This window comes from Amphiura filiformis, chromosome 2 (assembly GCF_039555335.1).
Source record: "Amphiura filiformis chromosome 2, Afil_fr2py, whole genome shotgun sequence".
Classification (NCBI taxonomy): Eukaryota; Metazoa; Echinodermata; class Ophiuroidea; order Amphilepidida; family Amphiuridae; genus Amphiura; species Amphiura filiformis.
In genome coordinates, this window is record NC_092629.1 from 53,430,085 (window position 1) to 53,457,478 (window position 27,394).

General features: G+C 35.2%; 1 protein-coding gene across 4 annotated transcripts; it reads left to right on the top strand.

Annotated features, from left to right (window-relative positions):
* Positions 1 to 2,547: 2,547 nt before the first annotated feature.
* Positions 2,548 to 24,765, top strand: LOC140146378 (GLIPR1-like protein 1). 4 transcript variants are annotated; one of them, XM_072168208.1, is made up of 12 exons: positions 2,548 to 2,793; positions 9,715 to 10,440; positions 11,883 to 12,125; positions 12,825 to 12,934; positions 14,975 to 15,066; positions 15,662 to 15,691; positions 16,356 to 16,448; positions 17,417 to 17,533; positions 18,093 to 18,119; positions 18,985 to 19,146; positions 19,871 to 20,050; positions 23,638 to 24,765. In XM_072168208.1, exons 2-12 carry the CDS (start codon positions 10,105 to 10,107, stop codon positions 23,730 to 23,732), a joined length of 1,485 nt encoding a protein of 494 aa, XP_072024309.1. In that variant the 5' UTR covers positions 2,548 to 2,793; positions 9,715 to 10,104; the 3' UTR covers positions 23,733 to 24,765. The 4 variants fall into 4 exon arrangements, with proteins under 4 accessions (XP_072024309.1, XP_072024308.1, XP_072024310.1 ...); XM_072168207.1 differs by lacking the exon at positions 2,548 to 2,793 and adding an exon at positions 6,351 to 6,566; XM_072168209.1 differs by lacking the exons at positions 2,548 to 2,793; positions 18,985 to 19,146 and adding an exon at positions 6,358 to 6,566.
* Positions 24,766 to 27,394: the final 2,629 nt, after the last annotated feature.

A 27,394-nucleotide genomic window follows, 5' to 3' on the forward strand; every position in this document is an offset into this window, starting at 1 on the left:
AATGTTGATTTGGAAAAAATCGTCACCATGTCTACATTTCAGTCTCCCAACATTGAAAGATGGGGGGGGGAGGCAAGGGTCTAAATTGAGTGTGCATGCAATTTTGCCGGGCATTTTTGCAACTATTATACAAAGATAATGCGGTACTGTGACATATTTAACTCTGGCGATTGCTTTATTTTAACACCAGCACGTGGCCAAGGTTATAGATAGGCCCTATAGTTTGAGCCTTCGGGGCTCGTGCATCGGACGCATAAACATACGCGTGCATTATTTGTACAATTTTACTCCCAGCAAGTGATACGCGTTTATTAACCTATTTTTCATACACTCCTAGATAGTGAGAATCAATCAGAGCACACGTTAGTAAATTACTAGCCGTGCATAAATATTGTATAATTGCACGGCCGGGCGCGCATTCCGTGTAGTACGCACAGTGCTTTCGGACGCGTTCATTTTTCTTGCGGGTGGATGCATTCATATTTGCTTGCAATTTCCAACATTTTTAGTGACAATTTGTGTTATAAATCTAGGGAAAATTACGGGTTTTTTTCTCGTGTATGAAATAGGTTAACAAATGCGTATCACGTGTTGCATGCTCGAGAAATTGTACAAACTAATGTACTTGTACAGAGATGTTGATGCGTCTAATGCAATCCCCCTTCGGGGCTCGTGCATTCGACGCATCAACATCTCAGTACGCGTGCATTATTTTGTACAATTTCACTCCCAACAAGTGATACGTATCTATTAACCTATAAATAGGCTGACTAGGGTTCTGCGCCTTATAGAAATACGTCCATGAATAGTGCTAAAATGGTTTATTATCTGGCATGATAATAGTGGTCAGCCACTTTCTTTAAAAAAGCTCAATGAACTTTGAATTGGCATTGAACTGTATAAACCCGCGCTCTTTTTACTAGACATACTACAAAACACATTTTATCATGTCAATACAAGCTATATGCTTTAATGCTTACTTTAGTGTGTGAGTGTAAATGGTGTATCTTGATTTCAAATAATATATTTTTGACACTAATTGTTTACTCAACGCAAATATAAATACCATTCTTGGCGACAATTGCATAAGACATTTCCCACAACCTACTGATATTTCAATAACCTGGTGCCTATAGGCCTACTTTTACCTCATGTCCCAGCAAATACAAAACGTTTACGTTTTAAACGGGTTACTAGTATATTTATGGTGTTGGTTTTGGTGAAAACGTTTTAACAGCATTAAAATGTCGAGCTACATAAAGGTAAGGTCATGAAAACGTTTTAAAGGGTTTGTAAACTGCAGAATGTCATTGTAAAATATATTTGCAAACATTTTGCAACATATCTTGTCAACATTTAAATAACATTATGGCAGCAAGTTCTTAAAACATGTTGAATTCTTTGAAACATTCCTATAGTATAATAGATGCGCAGCATTTTATTGACTATTCTAAAAAGATATCAAGAAATTACATTTTCAAAACACTGTCCATTTTCTCAATGTAATTCTTGGCACTACTGACATCATTAAGGGAGGTCGCAGGGGAGGATGACCTATCCGTGATAGCACTCAAATTTTGAGACAAATAAAGCTGACACGCAAGAGGAATGGTATGGGTTCTATAAAAGAGATCACACGGCTTGATATAAGGGATATAATCCTATATCCACCACATGTACATGATTTTTTTTTTCCGGGACACTAAACTCCCAAAGTTTTAGTTTTGACATCCCATCAGCCTTACTCAAGAACCACAAGACCTTCCCTGACCAATTTTCTATTTTTTTTAGTTAGAAGGCTTAAACTGGAAAAATATAACCCCTACCATCCGACTCGCCTTAACGGGAGAAAGTTCACTCGTATACTACATAGTACTGATAATATCTTATTTTTGCCAAAATAGGGATAAGTGATCGCAAAATAACAGCAGAATTATAATAACCAATGGCAAATTTAGTGGAAGAGCTAACCAAAATACACAAAACATATAATCAGGTAATTAAATGTATTTTTCACAATCTTAAATACATTTATTATGAAACGTTAGGCCTATATATTTAAGAAAAAATAAATTACAACGAATGATAACATCTTATCGAGAACTAATCCTCCATGCCCCAGGACTTGTAGTAATATAGTGAGCATAAAAATTTTGCATGCTAACCAAAAGCTTCAACATAAAAAGTCCAAGTTTTGAGATATTTTCTTAATATATCAAGAGCTATATCAAGAACCACAGAACCAAAACAAAGATTGTTTGTACTCATTTTGCTGTATTTTTCATGCTGATTCCAAATATGGTCATGAAAATTTACAATTATGAAATGTTTGAATTAAAAAAAAGAAACTTGCCGTCTGCAGTCGACACCCGCGTGGAGAGTGTTAAAAGAATTTTGTAGTTATTCAAAATAATGCGTTATGGCAAAAAACATACCTGAAATAAACAATATTCTTATTTCTCAACTCCTAAAAATACAAATATTTTTACCACATATAAAAAGGAAAACAGAAATCATTTAGTTCATATTCATCTCGAAACCCTAGGATACGGACCATGCGGCAAACTCATTACAAGGTTTATTTGCTTTAGTCTCGTTGGCTATTTTCTAATTAGTCTGATATATTTGTATCAGTTTATGTGTATGGTATTCTTATGTGTTCTTGCAATGTCTGTGCCTGCTGTATTTCAATAAGGAGACAGTTTTCGTCTTGCTGCTAAATTGATTATTGTAATCATGTGGTGATGTAGATCCGACATTATTTGTGAGACTGGTATCTTAAAAAAAACCCAGGTAAGTCACCATCTTATTCTTATTTAAAGTCCCATTCAGTGATCTCAGCGCAAGTGTAAAAAAATTGTTTATAAATTGCTTAAAAGGACAAGTCATTCAAATTGTCATTTGGTATTTTGGAAATGAAAAAATTGGCAAAAAACAAAGAAAACAGCAGTATTGATGAGGTTGAAGCCCCATTCAAATACATGTAACTAATTTACATACTGTCAGAATATAAATTACAGATTCATATAAATGCCTTATTTTATCTTATATAAACAGCTTTCGGTTGAACCACTTGCAAGGCACGGCCCTGCACTTCTTAGATCGCCTTGATAAGAGTTCGAAGCCTTGTTGTCAACAGAGGGCAGTAAACTCGAGGTAAAGAATATCCCATATCGCGCTGATGAGCTGGGCAGTAACCGTAGAAAAAGCTCCTTTTCGTTCGAAAATTGACAAGTAACTTACACAAATTTCTAGATACAGTTACTATAAGGTCGTGCGATGTATTCAAACCATTTGTTAACCATTTCTTTTTTAGGGAGCAATAATTATTTATCATGAATATTATTGTCATGTTGATGACATCATAGTTACTCGCATTTTGTTCATTTTTAAATTTTGAAACATTTCACGCTCAAACGTCACACAAAATCAATCACATATATTTTTCATTATTTCACCAGAGTGTCCCTGCCAAGATTCTAACATCAGACCATGTGCTTTCTCAAGATACAGCCTTCATAAGTGTTAGGTCACTTCTGTACAATTTTTATAATTTGTTTCATGCATACAAATAGCGATGCACGTTTTTGTTGTGTTTTCATGTTCGATTTTAACGATAAAACATTATTCCCTATAGAAAAACAATATGGCAAAACATACAACAGTTTGTAACATTCTCCATGAACTTAACCATCTATGTTTGGATTGTGATGTAATTAACGTGTGTAATGAGATTTTCTCTTTCTGAATCTGACTTGTAAAATATTATTTTTCATCACAATTTTTCATCAAATTTATACATTTCTGGGTCAAAAGTCAGGTAAAACACTTTGTGGTTTTGAAATTTGATTTAGAAATAACGCTAATAAAATAATTTTGGTTGATCAAGCAGTTGCTTTTTATGATTTTCAAGGCAATATGCATAAATGATGAATCTGCATGTACATCATTTTTCACTTCAGTAAGCTCGTCTTTTGACCAACGTTCATTATTGATCACGGGTTATATTGTATACGATTGACATCAAAGAACCCCATGTGTATGAGCTTGTGCATTGAATTGAATTACACAATGGTTATTCAGGTTATTGATCGCTAGATGGAAGCGAACATGACACATATTACGTAGGATTCCATGCCTGTGCGGGGATTTGAACCCTAGCGACCAGAACTATGAACACTTTGAAGTGTTAGCACCTTGCAGGGCCGTGAAGGTATGTTAGCACATCTATGACAATGAAAAACTACCAAAATCTGAATTTTGATGAATTTTTGCGACCGTCCGGGTGAGCAAATCACTGAATGGGCCTTTAACCATATAATAATGTTAGTGTACGCAGGCAATGACGGTATGAAGGGGTGGGGTGTAGGGGTGGGATGTGCAGGGGTGGGTGGGGTTTGAGCATGGGTGGAGAGTGTGTCCATTGTGTTTTGAAGAAAAAAAATGACTACATAAATCCAAAAGTTTAGGTTTTGAACACGTATCTAAACACTTCAATACGTTTACTTGCTACACTTTACAAACACTGCTTTAAATAGTGCTTTCACAGTTAAAGGTAAACACTAAATTAAACTTTTGAATTCAATAAAGCGCTCCTAAATACTAGTAATAAACACGTGAATTTATCCCCCTCCCCGCGTAAATATTGACCGGTCCATATTGAGATAATTTTGTTTGCAAACTTATCATGTTACGTATTATATGCAATCAAACACTCAGAACCCACACTCAGAACCCTAGTCACCAGCTTCTATTATTATGCATGGTCGCGCTAAAAGTCGACCGATACATGGTAAAATCAGCACAATTCAGAGATACACCTTTTTGCTATGAAAATATTTTTCTCGGTCAATTATAAAGCATTATTTTTTTCTTCAGTAAAGTAAGTAAAAAATATAGCCCTTGGATATACATTTAAAAAAATCCTAGTGTTAAAAATTAGGCATGAAATTTTGTCTTTTAGTTTAATATGTTTGATTTTTGTAGGCCTTAAAACTTCGGCCGTGAGCTTTTTTCGGAATTCATGTTTTTGCGTTTCAAACTAATATAGTTCGCTAAAGAAAGATGTTTCCCACCTCTGTGAGGCACATCGTGTGGGTCTGTATATTATAGTTTTGTCAAAATGTCCGTTTTGATTTCACCTTTTTTACTTTCGACTGCCAAAATGTCCAACCAGTACTTCATTTCTAATATAAACAGCAGAAATAATCGATAAATCATCTATCCATAGGATATAATTCGCGAGTTGATTTTGACAAAATTGGTAGTGGGAATTGAAAAATGGTGCGATAAAAAACACAATTCTAACAAAACTATGACATATATATAGCCATACATGATGTGCTTTAGAAAGCTGGGAAATATATATTTTTCATTAGCGAAGTTTATTACTTTGAAAAGCTAAAAGTTTGATAATAAAAAAGCTCGCGAGCCAAGTTGAAGCCTACAAAAATCGAGAATCTTACACTAAATGACTGAATTTCAAGCCTAAGTTTAACACCAGGATTAAAAAAAAAAATATCTAGCATTAGAGTGTTTTCCTGACATTTACTGGAAAAATTAAAATTATTGCTTTTCATTTGGCCGAGAAAATGAATTTTACATTGAAAAGGTGCAACTCAAAATGTTGCTAATTTCAACACCAAATTCGATCGCTTGTATTGCCTCATTAAATGGCTGAGCTGAGTGAGTCTTAATAACAATAGCCATCGGTTGACTAGGGCTCTGAGTAGTGCTCTATAATAACGTGGTCAGTGGCCAAAGCGGGATCAAAGTGCATTTAGGGCACTCTGACTCCTGGGATCCATTTTATTAAAACATTTTAAATAAAGAAAAAAAAAAGAACTAACAAGTAGAAAACAACACTGATATATAACAGCCCGAACATAACACCAAAGGTCCATCAAGGTCATTGATCCAAAATTAAAACGCTTACTAGGGTCCGGGAATAGGGTTTATAGCATTTTAGCTTTGTTATGGTTAAGGGTTAAGGTTATGGTTATTGGGTTAGCATTAGGGTTAGGTCCATGCAAAATTAGGATTCGATTCAGGGTTATGTTTTTTAAGTTAGGTTTAGCGTTAGAATTGGGGGGCTTTATGTTAATGGGTTAGGATGGAATTTAGGGTTAGTATACGGATTAGGGTTTGGGCTTTCACACTTTATCGACCCGTGACCAATTTATACAGGTCTCTATTAATTTTATTATGAACCATGAAAATTGAAAAGGCATTCGCAGCTTAATGCTAATGCACCCATGTTCATACACATTTGTTTACCTTTTACACAATATCAAAAATAGATGCAATACAATTGTTGCAAGGCCAATTAAATTGGCATATCACGTTACAGACCATTGGTTTTGAACGTTTCGTAATATCGAATTCCGGTGTCATCAATTCTTGATAACGTGCAGTTCATATCAGTTAAATAATTCAGGAACTGTAATTGCGGAAATGGGAAGAACACTAAACTACCAAACTATTGACTATTTTAGACTAGTGCGATGTACTATTTGTATAGGTGCTATAGCCAAATACGGAACTCTGCGTGGAAGCTTATGACATTTGTAAGTATATATGTAATATAGCTAGGCCTGCTTGTGGGCCTTTCTTGGTATTAAAATTCATAGTGCTTGTGTTAAAGATTATGATAAACTTAGCAAACCTAATTTAATGTATATAAAAAAGTAAAGGCTTACTGCGATGTGGTAAACATATAAAAAATGCTATTCATTAGCTATATATAGGGTCTATATATTCGATTGAGTCATATAACAATGGGATATGTACGATTAATATTAAATTATCGCTAAGGGCATTTTGGCGGAATTGCTTATGAGAAAAGCTTAAAAATATTTATTAAGTGGTAGCTACAACACTACGCTTTACCTGTATATGTGCAGAATAAAAAAAGTACTACAGTGTATAAGTATTTTTCACAATTTTACGTGGGTGCATGTTATTCATAAAAATTGGGTAAGCATGCATGCATGGTCCCGGTGCATGGTATACAATGTATAAGAGTGTCATGCTCGAAGAGCTATTTGCTCCAATGTCATTGATCATGGAAAAGTTAGCGAATGTACAATGGGTTATAGGACAGGTAAGTCTCGGTTATAAAACTGTTACGACTACCTGATGTTTACAGGTATAGTACCGGTAACATAAAGGAAGTCCCCGGCAATCATAACATTATACCAAGTACGAATCACATGGTTTTATTTAAAACAAACTCATATTGACCATTAAAAACAGTCAGCTCTCAACACGCGATATCAAAATTCCCGCACCGAAATTGTCCAAGTGCAATAACGTAATTGTTATTTGTACTCATTGTCGTCAGCCTTTATTGTATTACTGTGACGTCATTGCACTCGACAATTTCGGCGCCCGGGAGTTTTGAATATCGCGTGTTGAGAGCCGACTGCTTTTATTCGTTTTTATGGTCAAAATATGAGGTTGTTTTAAATAAAACCACGTGATTCGTGCTTGATAATTATTTCTTTACATATAAGGCATAATGTTGTGATTGCCTTTAAGGACAGGGAGAATGCGCGATGCGCAAATCGCGCATTATAGATTTGACGGCAAATTTTAATAAGATTTTCCCATAATAACCATTTTCCAAGTTTTCACTACAATCAAAGAATCCATCATGATCTGCAACACAATACGTGTTAAAAATATAGAAAATAGGCCGTTGCAAGAAATTATAGAAGAAATAAAGCACATTTTTAAAACATTTTTAAATATTGTAAATTAAAATTTTTGTGGAGAAAATTCACGCATTTTGGAAAAAATTCGCGCATTTTCCCAATGCTTACGGTAACTGATACCCTGATTAACTGGTGTTAGTGCCGGGATATAGTGCTCACAGCAAAGATAAGACGTCTTAAAAGCGATTTAAACATAGGGGCCTATTATTGGGTTTCGGTTTTGGTGAAAACGTTTTAATAACATTAAATGTCGTATTTTATTAAAGTCATGAAAACGTTTAAAAACGTTTTGTATGAAAACACACTGCAACAACATTTTTTTTAAATGTTGTCAAAATGTTATTGTAAAATTCACATATTGGACTTCACATGAACTTTTCGAAAAATTAAACATTTGAATATCTTGATCGCCTCTTCGTAATCTAGTTTGAGATTCATACTAAATGTATATACCACAGTTGACAAGTTATATTTTCCCATAGCATGCACCTACAATACACACACAGTGTGCCAATAATACACGACGATGCATTAATATGTTACTATAGTTTCAAGAATCGATCGATTTTAAAGCCAATTTCACTTATTGGATCCATTTAATATTCATAACAGACAAAGTATAATTCATTTACACAAGCAATAATAGATTAATTAGCTGTGTGCAGTGGCAATGAAATTATTTAATGTGCACGAGTCCGTTCTGTACGTGTTAGTAAACAAACTGAAAAGCGGTGTCACTATGGACCACAATGGCCTCTCAGCCCATTGGCATAGTTCAATAACCTCAATTAAACAATCACAGTGCAAAATTTGACCTCAAGTTGCAGAGTATGAGTTTTTGTGCCCATATTTTTTAAGGTCATTCAATGAAGGTACAAATGTATTGGGGTTAAAGAACTGTACCCTGATAGATGAGCGTGTTGTGGATCATTGTGTGTACAGTGTGTCTCAAAAACACTTAACATCGGATGGGGGAATATAGGCCTATTAAAACAAAACATAAAAACGGTGAAAACTTTTCCGTAATGAGAAATAATTAAGCTTTAATGTCAACTTTATCCCACTTCAATCGGTGGTCTAGAATAAAATTTATGCTTTAGCATGTTTAGTGGCTTTTTTTTTAGTTTTGATAGTTTGCCAGAATTTAATCGTATCCTTATTGGCTATTATAGTTGAAATCCATACACCCCCTATGGACGACATGACCTTAATCTTCCAAACAGGGAATGTGAATTTCAAATGAGATTACCTGAATGGGTGACTCCCTTTTAAACCTACACCCCCTTGTGTGGGAGATTAAGGTTATGGCTTCCATAGGAGGTGATTTCAATTGGAATAGTCCATTGTATGCACTGTAAAAACAACGGATAACACGTACAAGTATAGGAGGCGTTGCATACGACTAACACTAGTAACTAAACACTATAACACGTTTATAGAAGGATTTATTGATAGATTAGTAACACTTTAATATGTTTATATCAGTGATATAAACGTGTTGGAGTGTTTATATTTTTATTACAAAAACCTCTACAAACGTGTTATGGTGTTAATCGTATGCAACGCCTCCTATACTTTTACGCATGCAATATACAAATAAACATGTTTTAGTGTTTATTAAGTGTTATCCGTTGTTCTTTACAGTGTATATAACATCGACCGGTAACCGTTAAACAATGAAACAGTCATAATGAATGTGTACTGTCTTAATTAGCATATGGAAAATCGTATTGATTGATTAATTTTAATTAATTTCAATGATTTGAAAATAATGTTATTATACAAGCCTTAATTTGAAACACGCAAATGTTGTACAAATTTAGTATGCATTTAATTACAGTCGCGCTGAAAATACGAAATGTGTATACATATTAAATTGTCAACAAAAAAGTATGTATACAGTCATGCTACTTTATTTTTTTACAATTATGATAGATAAACTCATCATGCCAAAACTTGACATTAATTTGTTTATATAATATCTTCTTTTTTTTTACAGTGAACGATCCTGATAACTGATACAGTCTCGTAGAAGATGCATGGAATAAGAGGCGTATACGACGATAGATGCGCCAGCCTGGAATGCGTTAATTAGTGCGTTAACGGTAAATGTACGCCGTTGCTCCATGCACCATGTCGACAGATTAAGTTAAAATTCAACATTCCGATTAGCAAAATCATCCACATTTCTTAACAACTTTACTTCAACAATTAAGAAAATCAAATTTTACATTTTCTGCATTCGGTCGAATGTACACAATTGTGTCGTCTAGCGATAAGCACTGCATATCTAGGAAGTTGCATGTAAAGTTGGCGCCGTTCTGAAGAATTATTACACGTTTTGACGACATTTTTGGCGCGTTTCCGAGAACGGTGCGCACCATCAACAATGAGAACACGTAATTCATTTCTGAACCCAAATCTGGGAGTATACAAGCGCAAATGGTGTACGACAGTGTGGGAAATTGTATTTATTTCCATATTTCTACTTTGTGATAGAGTTTTGGCATCAAGTAATCAAGATACCGACGGAATAGTGACTGCAATATCGCATAAATCTTTTTATAATTTAGAAACGCTAGCTAAGAAACTAGATCATGATATGGAACATAGCAGAAAGAAACGATCTGTGGTTTTTACACCGGAAGAAATCGAAATAATGTTATCTCTTCACCAGGAGTATCGGAGGGATGTATTTCCTGAAGCAGCTAACATGGAATACATGGTATATGTTTTGTTTCTTTTAATTATGTGACCGGATCCACTCAGGCGAAAGTCGGACATTTTGAAAATTGAGTTACTACCATTACCATGATTACTATTATTGGTTTCCCCTATATCTCAGTTTCATTACTGCCGACTTTAGCCTGATTGGATCAGATTTGGTTAAAATGGAAATATATCAGGTTATATTTCAAGTTATGGTTATCATTTCAGTTTTACAGTCGATCTTAAATTCCATTCTATCTACTTTAATATTCGCACCATTAAAAGAGGGAAACACATTTGAAATATAAATTTGGTTATCCAGATTGAAGAAATATATATGCATTGATAAAAAATATCAAGTATACAGGGTTGCCCTGAAAGACTGTATCGTCGGAAACTGCATTTTTTTGGGTAGGGCCTACTTTAAAGCTTAAAACAAACATAACTAAATCATTGACGTGGTTGAGGAATGTATCAGCCATGTCAGCTATCACATACTTTTTGAATTTTGACAATTGATCACATCGTTTTCGAAATACAAGAATTTTACGAAACTGCCTCATTTTCAATCCGTTCCACGGAGTCAAAAATCTATCAACCTGATCAAGGACAATACGCCTCATGCGCTGATGATGCGCAGTAATTAGCACTCTGAATACAGATCATCGTTTGATGTTTGAATCCGTGGAAAGGTTTGAAAATGAGGGAGTCCCGTAAGATTCTTATATTTAAGGGGGTACTACACCCCTGGCCAATTTGTTGCCTATTCAGCAACCCAAGGCAAGTAGTTATTTATTTATTTATCAAATATTGGTTTTCCCTCATATTGACTGTAACTCCACAACTGTTGTCTGTGCTGAAATAAAATTTCCAGTGCAGTAGTTGTAGTCCTTGCCCCTATAATATACATATCTTACTTGTCACCAATACGCTATAATTTTTGAGAAAAATGCAAAAATAGGCACAAAATTTGCCAGGGGTGTAGTACCCCCTTAACAGAATGATATATGATGTCATGGCAATACATTCAAAAATTGCTATGGTAATTAATCCTATTATATCACTACTTCTACGGCAAAAGATGAACTTGTGCAGTCATGCTGCGAGGAAGTAAACAAGATTATATATTCGCACGTAGACGCGGTACGTGTACTTGTGATAGGTCAATTTGATGTCACTACAACCGCGGCAACCAATCCGGGCAACCAATCAGCCCAACTTAACACTCTTGAATCACATCAAATTGACGTCGCGTATCATCACCACTGCGTCCACGTATATAGGTCTACATAAATCTAGTGACTTACAAGCGCGAGGTTCAATCGTTCGCAGTCCATCAAATGTTCGATGTTAGAGGCATTGATTGATGGAATGAGTTATAAATCAGGCGGTGAGAAATGACTTTTTTTAAGGCGCGAGTAACGTAACTGCTATATTATTTACTTCATTTTTTTCTAGACATGGGATGAAGACTTAGCAACAATGGCAGTCGAGTATTCAGAAAAGTGCATCTGGGGTCACGGCACTGTCCCTAATATCTCCCCATATAGCTCCATCGGTCAGAATCTATGGATACGTGGGGGTACCACTCAACAACCTGGACCGGGACCGGGCGTCACCGCTTGGCATAACGAAGTTGATGACTATAATTATGATAGTAATAGTTGTAAGACGGGCAAGCAATGTGGACACTACACCCAGGTAGGAATTCTATTAAAAGTTACGGTATAAAACAGTATTTACTCGAATTGCGAATATACATTTGTCGACATTTCTCATCCTTTTTGTCGACATTTGTCTATTTTTAATATCATGAACATGTCGACAATTGTATTTAGGCTATAAACTTGCCAAGAATGATTTTCAAGTGAAACACATAGATGCTGAATATTTTTAAGGGGTTAGGCAGGATCGGATCACTCAAAGTGGGAAATTTTAGACATTGTTTTGTATTATATCTTTAAAAGTAATACATAAAAGGACACATTTTCAGAATGGAAATGATGCAAGGAGTCCCACTTGCTTGGCAGATATATGCAAAAATTAGCAGTTTTTGAGAAAAGCACTAAATTTGATTTTCAATGCCAATTTTTTCGGTCCACCATAACAACTTAGTACCCTAAATATCGAAATTGACGAAAATGATGTAATTGTTTTTTAAAGACAAAAAAATAGAAAGTATTTTTTTTCTTCGTTTTAAAAATATGGGTCAGAAAGAATCAAAATATGCCCCTTTTTAAATTTTGACCAAAATTTGGGATATTTCAAGGTATATCTTTAAAACGAAGAAAAAAAAATAGAGAAAACTGACACTCACTGTCACTGAGAGTTCTGTACAATAGTTGGTGTTAATTCTATTGTTGCATTTAATAATGACGCAATTGTTTGTATTTCCTTTAGATTGTGTGGGCTTCTTCTAGGGCAGTGGGATGCGGTCTAGCCTACTGTGCTGATACTGAGAATTGGAGTGTAGATAATTCGTGGATATTGACGTGCCATTATGGGCCAGCGTAAGTCAATTCTTCAAACTATTCCTTACATTTCAAAAAGAGACAATTTGTTGATACATTCATTAAGGGGTGGGGTATGAACGTTTGGACAGTATTTATTGTGGGACATTAGAGCACATCAGACATATCGAATTGCATTATGAATACGAAGAATGTCCTTCTGATATCAAATAATTTTGAATATTTGAAATTCGCAATGTAATACACATTTTATGGCAAATGATTAAAATTGACATTTTGATATTTAACAGTACTCGAAGTAAACTTTATAAATCTGATGATTTATACTTAAAGTGTATGTAGGTGGGATGAAAAGCCGACGATCAATTGAAAATTTTGACCTTTCGTATTGAAGATATGGATTTTTTTTTTCCCAAAACACAAAAAAAAATTTGGTCTTTTTGGGAAAAAATCCATATCTTCAATATGAAAGGTCAACATTTTCAATTGATCGTCGGCTTTTCCTCCCAGCTACATACACTTTAAGATTATATCATTAGATTTATAAAATTTTCTTCGAGGACTGTTATATATCAAAAATGTGAAAAATATCAAATTATAATAATTTGTCATAAAATTTGTATTATATCGTGAATTTCAAAAAATGAAAATTATTTGATATCAGAAAGACATTCTTCGTATTCAGAATGCAATTCGATATCTCTGATGTGCTCTCATGTCCCACAAAAAAGACTGTTGAAACGCTCAAAACGCTCATTCCAGATCCCTTAAGATAATCAAAGATTTCGATATTATGACGTAAATATTATGGGGAACATTTGAAAATGACAAATTTTGTAATTAGCTTCTTAAAAGAACATTCACGTTCAATTTGAAACGGCTCACCATCTTACTGCAGCATATAGGATGTTTGACGCTTTACGCTGTGTGATGGGATGGAGTCCTATTGGTAAAGGAATTGTTGAATAACCAAGAGGATTTCTGGAAGTAGATTCCCCAATATTATCCTCGGTTGGCATTTTATGTTGGTTTTGCGCACATGATATTATTGCAGGCCTGCAATGTTTACTTTGCACAAGATCCCAGCAAACACAAAAACGTTTTAAAAACGTTTTAAATAAGTTATATTTTGGCTTTTGGTTTAGGTAAAAACGTTTTAATAACATTAAAATGTCGGGTTATATAAAGGTCATGATAACGTTTTAAAACGTTTTGTATGAAAACACACTACAACAATATTTTTAAATGTTTTCAAAAATATTATTGTAAACTATTTTTGCAAACATTTTTTGCCAAATATTGTGTCAATACCTAAATAACATTATGTTAAAATATTTGAACCCAGCAAACACAGAAATGTTCTTAAAATGTTTTTTCAAAACCTTTTAATAACATTTAAATGTCGGGTTATATAAAGGTCATGAAAACGTTTTTAAAACGTTATTGAAAATATTTTGGGCAAACATTTTTCGTAAAATATTTTTTCAACCCCAAAATAACATTCTATTTAGAATGTTTTGTATCAAGTTTTCAAGAATGTTTTTGGAATGTTATTAAAACGTTTTTATACCCTTTATATAACCCGACATTTAAACGTTTTCTGTAAAACATTTTTGTTTGCTGAGCAGTAGATTATCAAAAATGTTTTTAAGGTTATGAAAACGTTTTATACTCTTAATATACCCTTTATATAACCCGACATTTAAACGTTTTCTGACAACATTTTATAACCTTTTGCGAATGATGTCGAAAACGTTTTGTGTTTGCTGGGGATACATGTAACTTCTTTGCTGTTTTTTTTCTCAGTCAGTGGTTTAGAACATTCCTAAACACTGGTGAATGTTTCTGCAATCTTATTGGTTCTTACCCGTGTGATGACACGATATAACACGGTTCAGTACGTGCGCATCAACGCAATACGCGTACTCGTTATGTGAACCAATCGGCGGGGCATAGTAACAACGGGACTGATCGACAGCGGTTACAAACAATACCTTTATTCTCTAAATATTCATAAAATAAGCCCTACACTATCGATATCTTTGCAAACCATTATTTAAAATTTATTTTGTTTTTCAGAGGTAATTATGTCGGTGCCAAACCATATGTAACCGGACAAAGCTGTACGCAGTGTGATTCCGAGATTGGAGAATGTTATGACAATATGTGCCGTGAGTATTTGAGTAATCTGTAAAATAAACCTTAGTAATCTTTTACCAGTTATCACGATGAAGAATGCAGTGTACTAACGAACCTAAAAGACACACAGCTCTTTTTAGAGCCACGCAGATTTGAGCGGACGTGCACACAGTGGACGTGCATGTATGAGAAGGGGTCATCAATTATATCTTCCTTTACTATTTTCTTACAAATAGTTACCTTGAACGAAATGTTGACAGCTTTGTCAGAAGATGATTATTGTTTCCTTGTTGCTATTCACCAACAAAGTAGTTACTTAACTCCACGGTCACTGGATTACGCACCTTTTAGAATGTTAAGGTTGCATTTTTTTTGCGTACAGTATTACAGTACAGAAGGATTTACTTTAGCGTAAGAAGGACTGTTTAAAGAAATCAAAGACTTCTTTATATAGTAAAACTTGTAGTGTATAGTGAATGTCTGACGTATTTTAACCACTTAAAACATTTTTGTGATCCATCAAAAAACAGACCCTTTACCTTAAAAAAAAGGCATTTAATATAAATTTTAGATTTAGCCTAAGTATATCAAAATTAATTGTCAACTTTTCCCTTTTTGTTATTGTAGGTCTCTGCTCCGAGCACAACGAACCGTGTGGTAAGTAGGCTTACTTTCTTTCTATTTATTATGTACTGTTATTTTTACTTTTTTTTTATGTTAGTTTACAAGTATGCTTCGATTATATTTATAAATTACGTTTTTATAAACACGCACGTGACCACCTCCACGCTGCCATAACAACTTGCAGACAGTAAGTCTCGAAGTGACCTTCTACATAGTGGGTGATCTTCCTATACATTTAAATGCAAAGGCGGAACAAAATGAGACTACTGTGCAGCAAAATCATTGATATTGTTCAACATTGTGATTATTGTGTAAACGTTTCCGTCGTTGAATATTGTTTTCCGTCTTCAAACACTTTCAAGATGTTGTTTTTGATAACATATTACAAATTCCGAATCCCCCATGTGTAATAAATTTGCAATTTAATTAATACTTAAATTTGATGATATTTATCTACAGAGTTCCTATCATTTTCTGCACAGTGGTCAATGTATGAGAATTTGGTCACGCTTGCTGGTCTTCGCATGTCGTGCCCATGGGTCACGTGCGTATTTATAAAAGAGTATTTATAAATATAGTCGAAGCATACTGTTTACTAGGAAATAAATCCATCTTCGTCATCGTCGTCCAATCTAATAATGATCTAAAGTAGTCTAATACAATCATTTTGTGATTTTCATTTTTCTGTGCACCTTAGAATGCAGACAAGAGTGTGATAATTGCGGCAGCGTGAATACAGACACGTGTTCCTGTGAATGTCCTAACGGATGGTATGGTCCCAAATGTGAAAGTAAGTACACAACCATATTCTTATGGCTAGTAAGTTGCAGAGCTACTCCACCATGAGCTACTGCATAGTGGACTAGCTGTGGGGTAGCTCTGACGTAACTTTAGAGCTACTCTAACTTGGAGCAGCCTTCTAGTAACTCTGCTATGGGCATAAGAATATGATTAGATTACAAAATATGGTTAGATTACAAACAATAACAAAAAACATACATGAATCAAAAGCAAAGAAGTGATAAGAGAAAAAAGTGTAAATAAAACAAGTTAACAAACAAAGAAAAACAACAAAAACACACTAAACAAAATATACCTATACTTAAATTGATTTTGTGCCTTCGTTATTGGATTATTATTTGCTTATATGTGTTATTGAATTGTGTTTTACTACAAGTACAAGCAAAACTCATAGCAAGCATAAAAGCGCACGCCATCGTAAGCATTTTATAATCAACTTCTACATGCATCTGTTCTAAAAATGTATCTCTTAACATTGTGTGTACCCCGTAATTAAGTGATATTGGTAAGTCATATGCTATTGTGCCCCACATGTCCAACTTGGGTTATTCCATTTAAAATCCACCCTCCCCCTGTGGAATATTTTGGAAATATCTTCCACCGGGGAGTATGAATTTCAAACGGTATAAGCACATTAACCAACTCTATTTGAAACTTACCCTACATCTGTGGAAGATTCAGATTGAACCTTTCTCGGAGGGGGTATGAAATGCAAATGGAAATGTCTAATGTGTTAATTCCTTTTGAAATTCATACTCCCCGGTGGAAGATATTTCAAAATATTCCACAGGGTAGTGTGGATTTTAAATGGAATAGCCTGTTGTGTAAGTTGTATATGCGTTTTGATTTCCGTAAAGTGTGAATCTATTTTCAAAAGACATCCACAGGTGAAAGACTTTCAATGTCATTCATAGATATAATGTTATTACCAGTATTACCTTATATGACCCTGTATAGATTTCTGTGAAGATTGGCACGAGAACTGTGGGAAAAGTCCCGGTTGGCCTGGTCCACAATATTGTGACGCTCATCCAGCGATTCCTGCAGGGTGCCCTAAAATGTGCGGCCTTTGTGGTGAGTTTCTTGAATAGAAAAGTTTGCATTTAATATACTTCCAGACTTCATCAGGCAACTGACCTACTGGACTGGTCAGGATATGGTCAAAAATGATATCGGAGTCCTTAACACGACCAGCCCAGTGCCACAGAATTGCACAAGGCATCCACAGGCAGGACGCCTCTCATAAGACTTGACATGAATGTCAAGACGAGGAGAGCTGATTAAACATGTGATTTTCATGTTGCTTTGATTTTAATTGATTTCGCGCAACTGCATTTTTACTTGTCTCGCAAAAATAATCACCGATTCCTTATTAAGGGTCACACGCCAGTGATTTTACAGTTACGAGAGGACAAGATGTTTATTCAGCTGTCAACTAAAGCATTTTGAACAAATATCTCATAGTTTTTAATCTAGTGGCATTTTTCACACTGTATACTTTATTTTGACACACCTTTTATATTCAGGGAAAAAAAAAAAGTATAAAAAGGAAGAGAAAACGGGAAATAAATTCCCATATTAGACTTAGCTGTGACCATTTTCTGTCTTGGTGTGTTATTCCCTATCTTTACAGTTGATCCGGACCCGGACTTTGTATGTGGTAAGTTTGATCTATGTTTCATTACCTTTTATTTTAGTTTGTAAGTACAGATATTACACATCAAAGCAGTATTGTAAGCCATTAGGCAAAAAAAAAAAAAAGGTTTGTCTCAAACCTAGCGCGCGCATTTGTAAATTCGTAATATTTGGAAAAAAAGAAATGCGGAATTTTTTTTTATTTCAAAAAAAATTTTTTTTAGTTTTTCCGGAAAAATTCGGCGAAAATCAGATTTTTTTCTCCAAATACCATGAAAAAGTCGGGAATAAAAAAAAAAAAAAATAAAAAAAATCGCATTTCGCATTTGTTTTCAAACCACTCGTGAGCTTTGAGACAAACCATATCCTTATACCTAAATCAGATGCCAATTGGAAAGCAACTCATTCTAATTATTACAATGGCAGTTTCTTTAAAACGCATTAATGCTAACATTTCCATGTGCAGAATATTGGCTGAAACTTGAAGCACGAAGCGCTTTTTTCCGTTTGCATAGTTGTTTTAAGGCCCATTCAGGTTCATCCAGACAATCGTAAAAGATTTACATGAATCTGTAATTTATATACTAACAGTATATAAATTAGCTTGAATGGGGCTTCAACTTCATCAATACTGCTGTTTTCTTCTTTCTTTTTTTTGCCAAATCTTTCATTTCAAAAATACCAAATGACATTTTATCCTTCACTTTTAAGCAATCTGTAAACTCTTTTAATTTTTACACCTGCGATAAGATCACTGCATGGGCCTTTAACATGTTTGACTTAGCTAATTGCTGCTAATTAATGTTTTGGCCTAGTTAGATGACTGACGATAATCCTATAGGTATAATCTGAGTCTCTAATACAGTAATTCGCAAGTCGCTTCCTAACAGGTTCATGGAGTCAATGGGACGAGTGGAACGGTTGTGGTGAGCCTTGTGTAGGAAGTACCCGGACAAGAGAGGCGCTATGTGTCCATCCGCAATTTACGTATAACGTAACGTGTACGGGAGAAGCACCGGTAGAAACACAAAACTGTACACAGGATATATGCAGTACGTATCGTAACGTTATCACCATTGCGCATGCGTAGGCCTAGTTTCGGTAATTAATTGCGCATTTGTAGTTAGAGATGTTATTGAAAGAATTATAGTAATTTCTATAGAATTGTCTAGGCCCACTTTAATCCAACTACAGCGTCTATTGACGGTAGTCAGTCATTTACAGATCACGGTTGTGTTGCCTAGCATGTTTTTCTTTTAGCACCTCCGATATGCTTAACGCCTTGCTACAGTTCGTCCACTCTGAAGTACAAAGTGAAAACGCGCGCGTATACAGCGAGTAAACTGTGCGCAGTGCTGCGTCTCTGTTGCAGGTATGTCGGCATAATGTGTGCGTACGCGTCGATACTTTGTACTTCAAAGTAGACTGACTGTATTATGTCCTTACTTTTTGTTTGCCTGTAATCAAAGGCTTGCAATATAAGTTGTCTACTTTGTTGGAGTTGTAGTAATTTAGATGTGCACAGATGCTTGCAATAAAGTATAACACTAGAAAAGAAAACAATTTAACAAGATTAAGTTATAGTTCTATGAAATATTCTTAATTTGTATTATTTTGATTTTTTTTTTCTCATAATTATAATTGCGGCAGTGTACAAGTCTTTACATTATATGCAGACAAGACTTTAAATCTAAATAGCGCCCTCAGTTTTTTCATTTGCTTTTAAATCATACCAATATACCAAACAGCGGTGCATTGTATTCGTATATTATTTAGGTAGTCAAGAAATTGTAAGTGAATGGGGTGAGTGGTGCGAATGGAGTGCATGTGGTACGCCCTGCGCAGGAAGTGAACGCAACAGAAGGGCAACATGTGTCAACAGCGCCCTCAGCGATAATGCAACATGTCCGGGGGAACCACCGGTTGAAGTTCAAATGTGCACGGACGAAGAATGTGGTATGGATCAATGTTTTAACAAGTCACGTGTGACCACATGCACTCACCATTGGACTTAATTTGTAAATCGATTCATACGTTATACCTAACTCATTTTTGTAAATCTTTTTATAACATTGTAATTTCTTCATATTTTTTAATATTCTTCAGTTCAAAATTACACCATTCTATTGTCTGACCCGTTAGCTCAGTCGGTAGAGGGTGCGCCTTGAATGGTGAATGGCACTTGTTCGAATCTTGATTTCTGCCACCACTTTTATGTGAAGAAGGGTCAAGAAATGTTTTTGGATTTTGTCCCCATTTTACGAACGAATATTGTGAATTTTTTTAATTTAATTTTAATTTTCTTATTTTTTTTTAGATAAATAGGCACTGCGAACAAACGGCAACAAAAACCGCGGACAAAATTTGCTCCACCTGCTACCTATCAATGCGTGATATATTCCACTACATTTAACAGTTAAATGACCTTTGGGGCAGAGGTTATCTTTTGAATCCTCTTAGAGGGCTATCATTTTTTTCGGAAGGGGGGTCCCACATTTACATTACCCCCTATTTCGGCAACAAAAATCCCAAACCCCAAAATTGTATTGAAAACAGTCTTTTTGAATAAAATAACACACTTTCTGTGGTCATCGTGTGACTCCCTACATTTTGGTCATAAAACATTTTATGACCCCTCCTATTATTCTTTCCAAGACTTTATGACCCCCGTATATTTGGGACCCCCCCCCCCCCTTCGAATAAAATGATATACCTCTTATGACCACTGATGCATAGGCAAGGACACTCGCGCGAATTGAAAGACTTGTCGCACGCGACAGTTCGTCTCAAACACATAACAAATGCCTATACAATCAAATAGGTTCATTGCAACATTTGATTGAATAGATTGAGTTACTCTAAAATGAAACGATAAAAACAAAGAATCATGAAAAAAGACACATACAAGATAAAATAATAAAATTATATGAACAATGTTAAAGATAAAATCAAGAAAATAGAGAATAAAATTTCCTCAAATCAGAAAAAAAACATTGACAGACATCATAATCTGTCAGAAATTACTACATGAGAATCGAACCATCAATCTTCTCCACAAGTTCTCTTTATCCTCTGCTCACTGGGCCACAACGTATCAGGTGAATGATTACCGCATTATCATGAACAAGTTTGTTCGATCTTGTTCATAATTGTATGTGTCGATAGGTTTCACCCTTTAACTACACGTACCCTTAATGATCAGTGATAATAGCTGGCTTTTACAGGGATGGCGCTCTCTCATTTCCATGAACTCCATAGCGCCATTAGGCGAACGTTTTGAGCGCGATAATGTTTTTATCATTTTGATTAGCACACTAAAGCATACTACATTTATCAATCACAGCACAACAAACTTGCCCATTCATTACACGTGATTCCATCATCTTATAATATATTATTTTCCATTCTATGACGTGTCTTTTTAGCCGGGATTTTTTACCTATGCCATGTATACCATACTTGTTTGTAGTTAAAAATCATATAACATAATAAACTTGTGGTACTTGACCTCTCACACATGCACATAAGAACCTGCTCCAATGAAATGTGCGTTAAGTCGGGAGTTGGAAGTTTCGAGACGTTTCAACTGTTGAGTTGATTGTCTTTGCTTGGAAACACATGTGTTGGCAGCGGGATGTATTTTGTGAATTGAGGCCATTTAAGGTTTTATCGATTGGCTCCAAACAAAGAATTTGAACCGGTGTCCTTCACCGTAATCATGGCGCAGTACAGTGTAGTCCATTCAATAAAATGTTGTTATCAACCTATTTGATCGTAGTGCATTTGTTATGTGTGTGAGACGAACTGTGACGGTAGATTGCAATCAATGCATTTGAGAAGTCCGCCATATTTACGGTATGATACGTCATATGAACAACCTCTATAGATTTATATCCTCAATGTTTATCAACAAAGGCAGGGGACTGGTATATCGATATGCTTGAGTGAACCCCATGCAACCACTACACTGTTCAATAGCCTTATTGTGATGAGGCGGGAGTTTTAAAAACATGAGCCCTGAACAAAATATGATGCGCTCGCATACTACCAGGCAAAAACAATGGGAATTGTGATGATGCGTGCGCACATTTATAGGGACAAAGTTGAATACGGCTTATTATGTCCCCATTGACAAAGAAACATACCATTGACTATACACAGGTGTCTTTAAACAAAAAAACAGCAGCTCAACAATAACGTATCGAAACTCCCAACTTGCGACTTTACGCTCATTTTGTGAGAGCAGGTCACAATTATCATGCACATTTACATGGTGTCTCTAAAAGAACCGTATCGTCGGAAACTGAATCTTTTGGGTATTTTGACGCATAAACCAAACGTAACTAACTACCGATGTGTTTGAGGAATATATTATCTATACACCAAATACACCGGATGATCGATTGATATTTGAATCCGTGATTATGTTTGAAAATGAGGGAGTTTTGTAAAATTGTAAAATTCTTATTTTTAAGAACGACGCGACGTGGTGTCAAAATTTATTTTAAAAAATGTGATAGCTGATTTATTCCTGATCCACACCAGTTAATTAGTTATGTTTAGTTGTGGCTTTAAGATACTCAACCAATTAAGTTTCCGACGATACAGTTCTTTCATTGTTCACACATGGATGCGGTACGTCAGTTTGATGTGATTCATGAATGCCGATTGGTTAAAACGAGTGAGGTGACCATGGTGACATCAAATTGACGTCACACGTTCACGTGCTACGAGCCCACGTGGAATCTAAAATTATATCTATCATTAAAAAACCAACACCAACAAAAGTGACAACACGTAATTGTATGTGTTTGTGATAACATGAAATTTTACTGAAACGTATAATTATTATTACTCTAGGCGCTACAAAGGAATAGTGGAAAATACTGGTCGACAGGGATTCCTCAGTGCTTGATGGTTGGGATTACTTTCCGGAACGAAGTAAAGTAACGTAGTCCAAATCATCATCCAAGGGACCAGTCCCGACCAGTAAAAGCATGTTTTGTTCATCTATAATTTTGAACTGTTTCGTGAAGGATCGATTACGGATGTGCGAATTTGGTATCTTCATATTGGGCTATTCCTGAAAACAAGTGCACACCCCCTATAGAGGAGTAACTTTTCAACTAAAGAAATGTAAGGATTTCCAAGTCTGCATTCTGAAAAACAGTTGCAAATGTCACTTGATAAAGCTTGGAAATCCATTAAAATGAAGTAAAAATTACGGAAATGTCCAAAATGAGCTCTCAACTTCAGAATTTCTGATTTTGAACTGTATTTCTACCAGATTGTTTTGCCTTAGGGCACTTTAAAAGTCTGGATTGCCAACAGTCACGACTGGACAAAAAGTCTGGAAAACCGAACTCCTCTATAGGTGGTGTACTGTTCATCTATTTTCTGGAATGGCCCATTTTCCCCACGTGTGCGTAAAAATACCACACTCGGATGCTGATGGTGCGATGAACCAATAACATTAACCGGGGGATTACCTAATAAATAATAGTAGCCTAATATTGTCTGTTTGTTTGTTTGTTTTCCCCCAGATACTGCTGCGTGTTCAACTCACGTTGGAATCTTCAGACAGGTGTTTTTTATGATTTGTTCATATCTTGTAGTCAGAGCAGCGATCCAAATGTAGTCAAACATGGTACAATATACCACTGCCACATGAACTGTTGTTCACCGAATATGAACCAGCAATTTACTTTGCTGAGACACTTTTGTCTTGTCAGAAGCCAAGATCCTTTGGAATTCAGGGATGGGATCAAACGGACAAGAGGCTGACTTCGCGTGAATACTTATGTTGGACAGAGTAGGGCTGTATAATTATATGAGACACATGAGGAAAGTTTGTGTCATGTATTTTCTTTTAAAAAATCAGTGTTGTTTGAATATATTGATAAAATTCAACCAATGTTCCCATGTTACCAACTTTGCTTTCAGGCTTAAGTCGTGTTATGTGTTTATAACCAGATTTGTCAGCAAAATAAAAATGCCAAACGTGTTTATTTTCATCACATGATTCAATGTGTCCTTAATTATTATAGCGTTTATGATATCCCACAGAATGGCATAACATTGTCAGTCCACATTCAAAGCTGTCAATGTACACGCGTCTTTCTTACTTTTAGACGAATCCAACGAGTCAAGAGATGGTCACAATTCATTCGGCCATTACTCGGGTCCATCTGCACTTATAATTATATATGTTGTATTGCATTGTAAACTTTCACTATTCTTTTGTCAACCTGTAACACGGGTGATGGAATGCAGTTTAAAATCCCCGCCAAGCCTGCATTATTTCACATTTCAGGTGGGATGGACCGCGTCAATATCTGCCATATGCATTGGGGTATCAATGGTATAGGAATACCTGATATTGGATTCACCTATGCGTTATGTTTTCTATGTCAACATATAGTAGAATGATCAATGTCTAAGTCAACGCATTAAGTTTTAATTAATTTATACCTCCGGGATTTATATTCGGTCGTGTATGCAGAAAAGCGAGTTGTACGCATGCTCAGTGTACAAATAAGGAGTCGTTTTATGCACACTTAGAATGTGTGCGACTCACCTTTTTGCAAAAGCGAGTATAAAATCAACGTATTATCTTAGCTTGTAAATTGCAACTTTGAGCCAAGTAAACTTATTTTCTTTCAAAAGCAAAAGACTCAAGTGTCAAGCGTTACTTTATTTATGCGTGTCTGAAAATTTGGGAACCGTAAAGGAAAATCCGCAACTCATTTATTTTTAGTCAAACTTATGAATAAAATCAAAAGGTATATGCCTATCTCGTATTATTACTGATTTCAGTAAAGCGTTTGATCGCGTGAATCACCTCAGCAAACGTTTTCGACATCATTTGCAAAAGGTTATAAAAAGTTGTCAGAAAACGTTTAAATGTTGGGTTATATAAATGGTATATAAAGGGTATAAAACGTTTTCATAACATCAAAAACATTGTTTGATAACCTACTGCAAATATTTTATCATAATGTTACTTAAAAGTGTTGACAAAATATTTGGCAAAAACAAAATGTTTGCAAAAGTAGTTTACAATAATAGTTTGAAAACATTTTAAAAATATTGTTGTAGTCAGTGTGTTTTCATACAAAACGATTTAAAACGTTTTCATGACCTTTATATAACCCGACATTTTAATGTTATTAAAACCTTTTTACCTAAACAAAAACCCAAAATATAACTTGTTTAAAACGTCTGGGGCCAGCAAACACAAAATGTTAGTTTACTAAAATACATAAAAATCATATAAATAACAGAATTATGAAAAATATTGACGGCGTCCTCCTCAGGAAATGTTATAATATCTATAATAAATTACTGAGTTTGGCGAATTGGTAAGGCTAAAAACTTCTACGTTTTACATTATTTCGGAAAACAGATTTTTGCGTTGCGTAGAGTAAAGTTGTCCGCACCCCAATAAAACGTCCAATTTTGTTTTTGTTTACGTTAAGGGTGTCAAATTATGTTAATTAGTTTCAAAGGCAGGGCAAAGGCAGTGGCAGCGCACCTGCATGCTACAACTTTTCACTCCATACACTAATGTTGACATAGCCTGAATTAGGCCTTCTATCCTGTCATCGGTGTGAGGATATTATGCCTGTAGTCTCAACTACACAGTAGAAGCAACTATTACATGACACAGTAGAAACTCAATTAACATCTATTGTTTATTCAACTAATTGATCAACATTAGCGTGTATTCTGTGTTTTTATGGAGAAACTTTTGAAGGACAAATTAATCAGGGTTGCCAAACCACACCATGAATAGGCCTACTCTGCTTTGTGGTAGTGCTATGTTTAATGTTATCAGCATAATGTATGATCAGGTATGATCATAACTTTATATGAAATAGAGTGTAAGGAAATGTGAATAAAATTGTTTCAGCTGCACAGTGGTGTAGCCAGGACTTTTTCAAAGAGAGAGAGGGGGGCCGAGGCAAATGTCATGGGGGATTGTCACAAATGGGCTAAAGAGTACGACAAATTTATCCAAAATGGGCTAACAAATAAAAAAGTACAACAAATGCATAGAAATCTAAAATATCAGATCAGCCAGCAGGCCACAGGGGGCCAAGAGGGATGTGAATAAAATTGTGTTCATCTGCTCAGTGATGTAGCCAGGACTTTTGCAGGAGGCGGGGCAGCAAGGTACATTTCAAGGTGGGGGACAAACTTGGATGAAAATGATAAAAAATGAGCTAAAAGGTACAACAAATTTGTCCAAAATGGGCTAAAAAGTACTGTAGAAACAAATGCATAAAAATCTTAAATATCAGAGCGACCAATTTCAAGCCATTGATTTATATGGAAAAGATACTAAATATTATACTTCTAACTTGAGTTCTAAATGATCATCTCCTCTCATACCATTAATCACATTAAATAAAACATTTACATGTACACAAAATGTACAAAATTTACCAACCGCGAAAGACCCTGACCGCGAAAGACGGGTGACCGCTAGTGGCTTTAAGTTATTGAGGTCAAATGTCACTCAAGAGGATAATATTTTAAAATGCTTAAATCAAAGTATAAGATAGCAGAAATGTTTCTTTGGGTCCCGAGTAAAAAAAAAGTCAATAGTCATATATCTTTAGAATGCGTAATTAATGAGATAACGGTCAAAAGAGGTCAAAGGGTAAAACGAAATTGTACATGGGTAAATTTTACAAAATGCTCCGATGGCAATGAAAATGGTCTCAAATTGTCCGTCTTGACAAAATTAAACAAAAATATATAGTTCGCCATATCTCAGGAGACTAAATTTTATGCTATACCTCTGAACTGTCAAGGTTATATAATATTGTATAAGATAATAGGGTTGTTGAACTCGAACCCATGATTCTAGAATAATGAAACGGCATTGGTAAATCAAGCCAAAACATATTATATTTGGGTAATCGCCTTTTCATTTTTCTACCTAAATCGCGTAGTATCCCTTTAAATTTCCCTTCTGGGGCAGCCAGTGAAACCCGTCATCTGGTCGCTCTGCGCATGTTCAATTCAATCAATTATCACCTTCAGCCAATCAGAGCTTCCAGGCTTCCCTCGTGGAAATCTTTCTTTCACTCATCGGATTCGAATTCATTAGGTATGCTTTTGATATTCGCTGCTAAAAATTCAAATATTTCACATAAATCGCGTTTTGGATGAATTTAAGTGATATCAGACTGTCAGGAATATGGTATAGATCCTTCAGATGAGTTATTTTGGACGTGGTCGAGGTGCAAAATGTGTAATTTGATGAATATCTTTGTTTAGATTTTGTCAGAA

Coding starts and splice junctions, on each gene's coding strand:
- LOC140146378 (XM_072168208.1), top strand. CDS start 10,105: ATGAGAACACGTAATTCATTTCTGAACCCAAATCTGGGAGTATACAAG. Junction 15,067..15,661: donor ATGTTATGACAATATGTGCC/GTGAGTATTTGA, acceptor TTGTTATTGTAG/GTCTCTGCTCCGAGCACAAC. Junction 16,449..17,416: donor GTATGGTCCCAAATGTGAAA/GTAAGTACACAA, acceptor GACCCTGTATAG/ATTTCTGTGAAGATTGGCAC.